The sequence below is a fragment of the Entamoeba dispar genome, genomic scaffold (genome assembly GCF_000209125.1).
Source record: "Entamoeba dispar SAW760 scf_1105229460485 genomic scaffold, whole genome shotgun sequence".
NCBI lineage: Eukaryota > Evosea > Mastigamoebida > Endamoebidae > Entamoeba > Entamoeba dispar.
Genome location: NW_001854216.1, coordinates 1 through 10222, shown reverse-complemented (window position 1 = coordinate 10222; position 10222 = coordinate 1). Strand labels below are relative to the sequence as shown.

At 23.2% G+C, this 10222-nt stretch overlaps 4 protein-coding genes across 4 annotated transcripts, besides 20 other annotated features; 3 read left to right on the top strand and 1 right to left on the bottom strand.

Annotated features, from left to right (window-relative positions):
* The first annotated feature begins 35 nt into the window (after positions 1-35).
* Positions 36-112: a sequence feature (AT_rich).
* Positions 113-228: 116 nt separating this feature from the next.
* Positions 229-290: a microsatellite.
* Positions 291-331: 41 nt separating this feature from the next.
* Positions 332-402: a microsatellite.
* Positions 403-553: a sequence feature (AT_rich).
* A 26-nt stretch (positions 554-579) lies between these two features.
* Positions 580-723: a microsatellite.
* A 4-nt stretch (positions 724-727) lies between these two features.
* Positions 728-780: a sequence feature (AT_rich).
* A 189-nt stretch (positions 781-969) lies between these two features.
* Positions 970-1758, bottom strand: EDI_157510 (proliferating cell nuclear antigen, putative; the record flags this gene model as incomplete). Its single annotated transcript, XM_001737233.1, has 1 exon — positions 970-1758. The coding sequence occupies one exon, from the start codon at positions 1756-1758 to the stop codon at positions 970-972; it is 789 nt and encodes a 262-aa protein (XP_001737285.1).
* Positions 1759-1802: 44 nt separating this feature from the next.
* Positions 1803-2825, top strand: EDI_157500 (uncharacterized protein; the record flags this gene model as incomplete). The annotated part of the gene is made up of 2 exons (XM_001737232.1): positions 1803-2424; positions 2482-2825. The coding sequence occupies 2 exons, from the start codon at positions 1803-1805 to the stop codon at positions 2823-2825; spliced, it is 966 nt and encodes a 321-aa protein (XP_001737284.1).
* Positions 1969-2005: a microsatellite.
* Positions 2430-2461: a sequence feature (AT_rich).
* Positions 2776-2823: a sequence feature (AT_rich).
* Positions 2826-3489: 664 nt separating the features above from the next.
* Positions 3490-3547: a sequence feature (AT_rich).
* Positions 3548-3580: 33 nt separating this feature from the next.
* Positions 3581-3641: a sequence feature (AT_rich).
* A 23-nt stretch (positions 3642-3664) lies between these two features.
* Positions 3665-3692: a sequence feature (AT_rich).
* A 278-nt stretch (positions 3693-3970) lies between these two features.
* Positions 3971-3997: a sequence feature (AT_rich).
* Positions 3998-4144: 147 nt separating this feature from the next.
* Positions 4145-7363, top strand: EDI_157490 (serine-threonine protein kinase, putative; the record flags this gene model as incomplete). The annotated part of the gene is made up of 1 exon (XM_001737231.1): positions 4145-7363. The coding sequence occupies one exon, from the start codon at positions 4145-4147 to the stop codon at positions 7361-7363; it is 3219 nt and encodes a 1072-aa protein (XP_001737283.1).
* Positions 7364-7508: a microsatellite.
* Positions 7509-7630: 122 nt separating this feature from the next.
* Positions 7631-7721: a sequence feature (AT_rich).
* Positions 7722-7852: 131 nt separating this feature from the next.
* Positions 7853-7880: a sequence feature (AT_rich).
* A 438-nt stretch (positions 7881-8318) lies between these two features.
* Positions 8319-8356: a sequence feature (AT_rich).
* Positions 8357-8442: 86 nt separating this feature from the next.
* Positions 8443-9360, top strand: EDI_157480 (restnol dehydrogenase, putative; the record flags this gene model as incomplete). Its single annotated transcript, XM_001737230.1, has 1 exon — positions 8443-9360. One exon carries the CDS (start codon positions 8443-8445, stop codon positions 9358-9360), a length of 918 nt encoding a protein of 305 aa, XP_001737282.1.
* A 15-nt stretch (positions 9361-9375) lies between these two features.
* Positions 9376-9494: a sequence feature (AT_rich).
* A 35-nt stretch (positions 9495-9529) lies between these two features.
* Positions 9530-9594: a sequence feature (AT_rich).
* A 155-nt stretch (positions 9595-9749) lies between these two features.
* Positions 9750-9788: a sequence feature (AT_rich).
* The last annotated feature ends 434 nt before the right edge of the window (positions 9789-10222 follow it).

Here is a 10222-nt window from a genome sequence, read left to right as displayed (position 1 = left end):
ATGATATAAATAATAATTCATATTCTATCTCATTCATTTTATTTTAAAATAAATAAATAATAAAATTAAAATTTATTCAATTATAATATACAATATGATAAATGATATTAATGAATGAACAGATATTAATAATGTTTAAGATGATGATATAGAATATGATAAATATCAATGATTTCATTGATATTATTACATTTAATGAATACAAATTTTATAATTAAACTCATTAATAAATGAAAATATAATAAAAATAATAAGAAAAATGATAAATAATAATGAATAGTCAAAATAAATTTATTTTCATCATAAATATCGATATTAATCAAATTAAAATATAATATAATATAATGATAATAAATATTGAATGAAATAATGATAAAATGATAATATAAAAATAATAATAATTTTAATATATTTTGTATTTGATTTATAATAATAATCAATTAAATATATAATATTTCTATACATATTTCATAATATCTTCATTTATTTATAATATTTAAATATATCAAAATAACATATTAATGATGAATTATATTTATTTTTAATTTTTAATCAACATAAAAACAAAACATGAATAATATATAAATAAAATAAGAAATAGTGATAAAAATAAAATAAAGAAAGAATAAATGATACGAACAAGTGAAATATATTAAAAATAAAAATATATCATAATGATAAATAAAATATATAAATAAAATAAAAATAACAAAATAAAAATAATTTCTAAAAAACAAAAAATAAATAATTAATTAATTATTATATTCAATAATAAAATAAGTCAATTTACTTTTATCTGATAAATTCAAAAATAGTATAACATTCTGTCGATAACTCAATTTTTCAGTAACTCTTTCATTTTTTTTAATTATATGATTTTCACTGTATTAATTCAATTTAAAATAAAAAAGTGTTTCTTTGAAATTGAAAAAGAGAATAAAAGAAATGGCAATGCACCAAAGAAATTAATTACTCTTGAGGTTCATCTTCTTCATCAAACTTTGGTGCTAAGTAGAATTTTAACACACAAGCCTCTCCTTTAAATTCCATTATAAGTGGTGCTTGTCCACTTAAAGATAATTTAACATTATCAGCCAAAGGGGCAGATTTAGCGAATTCACTAATTTGTTTTAAAGCAAATGAAGCAGTAACATTTTTATTATGTTCTATTTGAAGTCCATTAGAGTCAACGTTTTCAAGAGCAGAGAGAGTCATACAAGTTTCACACATAGCACCTTTAGTAGTAAGAGTGACTTCATTTTTAGTACATCCGATAGTAATAGAGTCATCTCCAAGAGCACTAAAATCTTTTGTAATTTTGAGGAATTCTGCAGATGAAAGAGTGATAACAGCATCAGATTGAAGATCTGGAATTTCGACACTTTCTGCTTCAATATCTACTAAATTTAAACCAAATTTCATTGTTTTATTTGTTCCTTCAGAAGTAATTGATAAAACAGCATCATCTACTTTTTTAACATCAAGAATTAGTCCACAGTCATTGTCAAGTGCTTTAAGTATTTTAGATAAATGAGTTAAATTAATTCCTAATGTAATTGGTTTTGAACATTGAAACTCATCAAATGCGTCAGTTTCTATTAAAAGAGATACTAATGATACATGTGAATTATCCATACACTGAACTGCTATTCCAGCATCACTACAATCAAAATTAGTTTTATCGATAGTAGATTTAAGTGATTCAACTACTCTTTTAAAAAGAGCTGCTTCTTTAAATTTGGCGTGGAAAGCACACATTCGAACTTAAGATCTGAGATTTTTTAGTTCTTAAAAAAGATAAAATGAAACCCTCGACGGTTCAGTCACTATTTCAATCAATTCTTATTGAAGGAGAGGTCGTTGAATTAGATGAAGAGTGTATTAAAGAAATAGAAGGAGATGTTAAAAGTAATTTTACGTGGAGTGGAATTGAAGAAATAAAAGATGAAGAAGAAGAAAGAGCGTTTGAAAAAAGAGAAAAAGAAGAAAAACAAAAAAAAGAAAATTGGAAAAGTGAAATTGAATGGTTCAATCAAATAATCGAAAGAAACGTCCATTTATATGGAGGAGTTTTTTTAAAAATTAATGGAAAAGCATTGGTTGATGCAGAATGGATGAATGGTAGTTTAAAAGTTTGTAATGGTAATGAAGGAATGATGTTATTACAAGGGTCTGAAAGAGCCCAAGAATTAATTGAAAAATACAGACAAGAAGGAAAGGTTAATGAATTAGAAATTCGAAAATTTGAAGAGATTCGAATTTCTGATGAATTTAGATGTTTTGTGGTTCACCGAGAACTTATTATTATTTCACAAAGATATAATGATGCATATGAAGTTAAAATTCAAGAAAGAAAGAAAGAAATTATAAAGAAAGTTAATGAGTTATTTGAAATTATTAAAAGTCATCACTTTTCTGATTGTTGTTTGTTTTATTTGATTAAAATTATTATATTTTAATTGTGTTATTTATTCTTTTTAGATACTTTTGATGTTGTTATTAATAACAAAATAAAAGTAATTGGATTTGATGAAATGAATGAACGTAGTTTTGAAGGAATGACTTTTAATAAAGAAGAACTTATGTCAAATGCTAAAGATATTAATGTAACTAAACCTTTATTAAAATATGTAGAAGATTCTCAGCATATCATTCCTACTGTAAAACAATTTTATGGAATACCTGAAGAATTTTATGACGAAAAAGTATTAAATACATTCCTTACAAATCCTTCAAAATTAACTTCTTTTTATTGTTTTGGTTTAAATTGTAAAGTTTTAAAATTAAACAATTCTAAAAATAACATTTATTTTATAATTTTATGAATTGATTCATTTTCTAACTTTTTTGTTTTAAGATAAAGGAATGTTCATAGAAAAATTGGATGAAAATAATGATATGAATGATTATGAAGAGTGAATATACTTTTGGCTGAAAACTTTATTTAGTATGTCCTTTACATAATTTTGTGTTGTTCTTTCTATGATAATATAGTATAAATACCATATTGGTGATCTTTTTTATCGGTTAGTTGAAACCAAAATAAAACAATATTTTAAATAGTTGATATCTGCCAAGTATTTAAATATATGGGTTTTAAGGTAAATGCAAGAATTAGTTTCGGGTTGCTCTAGTAAATATATAATTGATAATTTGATACGAACAATTCTAAATTATTTGTTGTTTTTAAATTAAATAACAAAGGGTCATAGTTATAAACTATACTAATAAATCCAAATGTAACACTTAAAATAAGGAAAGATAGAAAGACTATTTACTACTCATAGAACAATACTATTTATTTTATTTGCATCTTTACTTAAAGCTAAAAAAGTTACATCTTACAAATTCTTATAATAAAAACAATACTATCATCACATATAGTGTTATCAATATTTTCAATTAAACATCTGTAGATTAAAAGTTATTTTACTTCAATAAAAAATACTAGAAATCAATTATCATTTAACTTTTCAAATTGGTTTATTCATTTTTTTCAAAATAATAATATTTTAATTTTAAATAAACTAAAAGATTTAATATATATCAGGAAATACATAGATTTATTTTTGGAAGAAGGAAATTTAAATTTAATTGATATTAATATAATAAATCAAATATTTACAAAAATTTTTTATAAACTTCTTCTCTAGTACTTATTCAGTAATAAAAATATATTATTTACTATTAATGAAAAGTTGTACCGTTCTCCTTATTATAAATGCACAAAATTATAATTTCTTTGAATTAAACTATACTTCTAAATGTTAATAATAAACGTTATACATAACATTTATTTCATTAAAAGGAAAGAAATGTCGAAGATTCTTACAAGATCTAAAAATAATATATCAAAAAAGTTTGATTTAAGTTTTTGTCTGATCAAAAAAGGAGGAAACCAAAATAGTAATGTTACTAAAGAGGATAAAAGAAAAATAAAAATCACAAGATTTATGAAAGAAATTAACAGAAAATTTTAATATTAAAAAAAAATAATCATATTGAAACCCCTAAAATTAAATAGAATAATCAAACAAAAAATAAACAGAATTCAGTGAGATTGAAATTGGGAAAACTGATTTCAAAATAGTTATTTAGTAAAAAACCCTTTTGTAAGAACTATACTTTTTTTTAATAAAAGAAGATGCACTTAATTAGTTATTTTATTTGTATTCTTTTATTTTTTAAAAGTAAAGGATTTCATTGTAGTCCAGGATGTACATCTGAATGTATTGCAGATTATACATGTCTAGATTCCTGTTCAAGTGAATATGAAAATGACCATTCATGTGATCATTGTACACCGTTTGATTCAACTTTAGAAATTTCAGAAACAAATCCATTATTTAATAATTTTGAGGGAATGTGTTCATTAATAAGTCCTTCTAAAGTTGTAAAGAAAAAAACATTAATACCAGATTCTATTACTGAACTTGAAAATGAAAAAAGTATTACTTTAAATTTTGATAGTACAACTTTTTATGATTCTGGACCTTGTCATTATAAAGACATTAATAACCAAATGATTTATAGAAAGGGTCATTGGTTCTTTGTAGATTTTAATAAAATTGATTCAATGACAAAAGTTATTATGTTTAGTGTAATTCATAATGATTTATCAAATAAACAAGATGTTAGAATTGATTCAACTGATTCAAATCAAAATGATAAAACATTTAGATGTTTTACTATGGATATTTTATCATCTAAAGTTAATTCAACAACATTTCCTATACCAGTTCCACGTTTTGTTACATCTAATCATGAACATCGTTTATATTTTTTTGTTTATGTAACAAGTGACCAAAGCACTTCAATTACAATATCTATAAAAGCAATGGATAGTTATAGTCCAAGAAATGATTTAGTAATAAATCAAGATATACTTGATGCATTAATGGCAAATGGAGGATCAACAGAAGTAATACTTGATAATACTCAACAAGGTCAAAACTTTTATCCTGCATGTATTCCTGATAAACTAATGAAAGGTCATTTCTTTGAACAAAATATTGATTCAAAATATAGAATTGCTGTTGATGTTTCATTTGATAATAGAATAAGGTTTATTCAAGAAGTTGATTATGATGATATTAATAAATGTAAACAACTTTTTGTTGGACAATTATTTGGTAAATCAAATACTATTGCTGGTTATAAAAATGGATTGGTAATTTCTCTTGATCCAAAAGCTTCAAAAGGAAAAAGGTATACTTTATTCACAGATCAACAAGATAGTAATTTCACAATTATTATTTCTGCTATATGTCCTGATGAATGTAATTATGATAAAGGGCATGGAACTTGTTCTACTAGAGATAAAAAATGTTTATGTAAAGATGGTTATGGAGGTGAAAGTTGTATATTAAAATGTTGGCATAATAACACATGGCAACCTAAAGGAAATAATGGAGATGGTCAATGTTATTTTGGAGAAAAAGGATGTCGAGATGATTGTACTTGTTCAGAGAATTACACATTATCTGGACATTATTGCGTATCAGAGAAATGTCTTAATTCTATTCTTTCTGATGATTTAGAATGTTTTAGAGGAACAGAGGGATGTCTTGAGAATTGTTATTGTGATTCAAATGATTACACAGCATATTTTGGAAGTTGTATGAAAAAGACATGTGGAAATGGTCAAAGAGATAGTATTACTGATAGTAAAGGAAATGAAATTGGAGAAGAATGTGATGGAGGAAAGAATTGTAATCCTTTTTGTTATTGTATAGAAGGATATGTTCCAGATATTGAAGATCCATTGTCTTGTAAAGAAAAATCAACAAAAGGAATATATCTTCATGTTGGTATTGGGTTATTATGTGGATTGATTGTTATTATATTAATTGTTACTATTATTGGAATTATATTGTATAGAAGAATTAAAAGAATAGATATAAGAATATTTAAATTACAACAACCAGTGTATTATTATTATATTTCAGGAAGTAAAAAAGTAGAATCTGAAGTAGACACAAAATTTAAAATTAATCCAGTTTCATTAGATTTTGGAAATAAAGATGTTCCAACAGAAGTATTTGATACTCGATTTGAACGAATGGAAATTAAAAATAAAAGTGGAAATAAATATATGTTAATAATCTTTCATACTCCAAATAATCCAAAATTTGTATTTAATTTTGAAAAACAAGTTAGTATAATAAGACCAAGAATAACTAAAGAAGTTACTTGTTATATGACTCTTCATTGTACTACAAAAATTAATGATATAAAAATTCCTTATTCTGTTTGGTTTAGTAAATCAAAACACACACTTAGAGAAATAATTACTTTACTAAAAGAAAAAACATTTGAAGAATGGACTTCTACAGATCAAGAAACAATGAATAGATTATTAAAAAAAGTTACTTCAAGATTTCATGGAAGTCTTACAATTGATACTACAGCAGCATCATCTACTCATATTGATTTAGATGAATTAAATTTAATGGAAGAACCTATTGCAGAAGGAGCAATGGGTAAAGTTTATATAGGTTGTTATCGTAGTGTTCCTGTTGCAGTTAAAATGTTTCATTGGGAAAATTTAACAGAAGAAGAAACATTAAATTTAAAAATGGATGTTATTAATGAATGTGTATTAATGAGTAAATTACGTAATCCATTTATTGCAAATTATATGGGATCAGTTACATATTTACCACAAGTATCAATGGTAATGCAATATTTTGTTTTAGGGTCATTAGGTGAATATCTTAGGAAAGATAATGAAAGTTATATTAAATTACCATATAAACTTAAAGTTAAAATGTTATTTGATACAGCAAGAGGAATGCAATTTTTACATGAAAATAGAATTATGCATTTAGATCTTAAACCAGACAATTTATTAGTTAATTCTTTATGTCCAGAATCTCCTTGTTGTATTAAAATTACTGATTTTGGTACTTCTAGATTTATTAAAAGTAGTTATAGTAATGAAGATAAAGGACTTGGTACTCCTGTATATGCAGCACCTGAATGTTATAGTGATAGGTATTCATTTGCAAGTGATGTTTATGCATATGGTGTAACAGCATGGGAAATCTTTTATGAAGATGAACCTTATAAAGAATTTAAATCTTTATTTGAAATTAAAGATTTCGTTCTTAAAGGAAAAAGACTTAAAATTGATGATTTTATGCCCTTAAATTTAAAAGAATTAATTGAAGATTGTTGGAAACAACAACCTGAAGAACGTCTAGGATTTGAAAGAGTTTGTAATTATCTTGTTCTTATTTCATCTTCACTAGAAAATACTAGTACATTAGACGAAGGTGTTGATTTGTCTAAAATCGAATCTTTGATTATTAAAAGAAATGAACATTTAAATACATTGATGAATGAATCACAAACAAAATAAATTAATTGATTTTCTTATTTTTAATAATTCATGTTATTATTATATTTCTTAAAAACTATTTATAAATTAGAATTTAACTTATTTTAATATTTCTGTCATTTAATTTATTTCTTCATTTTATTCTTTTATTTATTTAATATTTGTTCTTTACAACATCTTTACATCTTTTTAGCATTTTTTTTCTCTATTGCATTCTAAACTGATTTGTAGTTTAAATATCCAAAAAATCAAATTTATCTTTTTGAAACTAAAAACTGAGTTAGAGAGATATTTATTGTTTATTTAAACATTATTATTGATTTAATTTTTAATTACTATTCTCATAATAAATAAATAATTTTCAAAATTTATATAAAATGGTTTAAAATACTATAAAACAATTTTTGATTAAGAAAATAACATTCTATTGGAGTATCAGATTAAGACACCAGGCTTTAATTAAACTACCTCTAACATCACTTCATGTATTAAAACAAGATATTTACTCTGTTTTAAAAATTTTGTATTTATTAAAAAACGTAAATGTTATTAGTTAAATTTAACAAGTCAAAATCTTTAAAGTAATATTTATAAGTTAATTGAGTGTTTAAAGTTATTATACATTGTTGAGGTACTGCTATTTTGTAAAATACTTTATTATATCAATAATTTATGTTCTTTAAAAAATAAATAGATTTTTCTTAAATCTAATTGTTACCTTTGTTCAAGGAAAACAGGTACTGATTGTGTATATTCATTTATTTATTTTTTATGTATCAAGGTCTTTTTAAATATCTAAATTTTAGTTTTTTAATAACAGTACTATCTTTTAATCTTTTTCTCTTTATTCTAAAAAATGTATCGAACAATAAGACAAAATACAAACTCTTCTTCTTTTAACCCCCTAAATACTCTCATACAAAAAAAATGATCAAAATAATTTAATAAGATGGAATTTAATAAATCATAGTACTTGTTATATTTATAAATTAATTAAACTATTAAACAATAAAACAACAAATATTCCAATAATTTTAGTAATACTTTTAATAATAACACATGAAATTTACTTATGAACTAAAAAATAAAACTTAAAAAATATGGATTTCTTAACAAATATCATTTTAATTGGAGTGTTTTTATTTTTATTAAAAATGTATTGTAATGGAAGACAAAACCTTATTGAAAAGGACCTTAAAGACAAGGTTGTTGTTATTACAGGAGGGACACATGGAATGGGAATTGCCTTAGTTAGAGAATTATTAAAACGTCATGCCACTGTTGTTTCTTTCTCAAGAAATGAATCATTGGCACAACGGATATCCAGTGAATTAATTAAAGAATTTCCAAATGCACAATTTGAACATATAACAATGGATTTAGGTGATTTAAAAATTGTAAAAGAAGCAACAGAAATGTGTATTGAAAAATATCCAGAAATTGATTATATTATTGACAATGCAGGAATTCTTATTTCACCGTTTACAAAAACTAAACAAAATTTAGAAGGGATAATAGGAATTAATTATGTTGGACATTTTTTGTTTAATTTAAAATTACTAAATGCTCTAAAAATAAGACATGGAAGATTTATAATAACTTCATCTATTATGGCACAATTCGCTGATAAGCCTATTACTTTGGACTGTAAAAAGGATCATTTTAATTGTTACCAAAGATATTCACAAAGTAAATTAGCACTAATGATGATGGCAAAAGAATTAAGTCTTCATGGAATAGAAGCAGTTTCAATTCATCCTGGTGTTGTGGTATCGAATATTCTTAATAAATATCCAACCTTCATTCAATGGGGATATAAGATTCTTGGGTTTTTTATTTTTAAAAGTGTTGAAGATGGAATTCAAACAGCATTACATTGTATATTTTCTGATTCTATTGTTAATGGTGGTTATTATAAAGATTGTGAATGTAGTACATTATATAAAAGAGCAGAAAATACTATAGAACGTCAAGAAATATGGGATAAAACTTATGAAATTATTAAGCCTTTCTTATAACTTATTTTTTTTCTCATTATAATAAATTTTCATTAATAATGTTTAATGTGTACAATAATTTTAACATCTTTTTAACTTAAATATAATGAGTATATAAATATTTGATAAACTTATTCTTTTAATATTTTATTATTGACTACTTTAAAATCAATGAGGAGTTATTAGTTACATTTTAAATTTATTTATTTATTCTTTTTTATTTTTAATGAAATAAAAAGAAATTATTCTTAAATACAAACATAATTTGCTTTGTCTTCTCAAAGAGAAATGATTATTTCAATTAATTTAATAAACTCTTCTTTGAATAGAGATATTCTTTTTATTTTTAAAGATAAAAAAAACTGTCAACAGTAGATTAAATGTCAAAAATTTTCAAAAAAAATGGGTACAAAAATAAATAAAAAGATTTTTAATTACAATTTAAATTTCAAGGAATTTTTATCTTAAAACAATTTAAAAGAACTACAATAAAGACAATTAAATAAAAATTAAGAATATCAACATAAACTATCCATTAATTATTTTAACAACAATTAGTTGACTCTTCCTCTTTTTCTTGAATTTGGTGGTGTTCAATACAAGTAACTTCACTTCGTTCTTTTGGTTTCATAAATCTAAGTAAATCCAGAAATACTTTTTTAACATCTAAATTGTTAATAGTCATCTTCACTTTTATTTTTTTATTACAAACTTTCACCTGTTTTAGCAGATACTTCAGCATATACTTCAATTTTTAATTCTTCATTCAATCTTTTTATTTCATCTTCATTAATAACTCTTTGATCATTAATATCACTCTTATTCCCTACAACAGCAACTGCTACATCAGGAACAGCATCTTTTAAATCTTTATACCAACCAC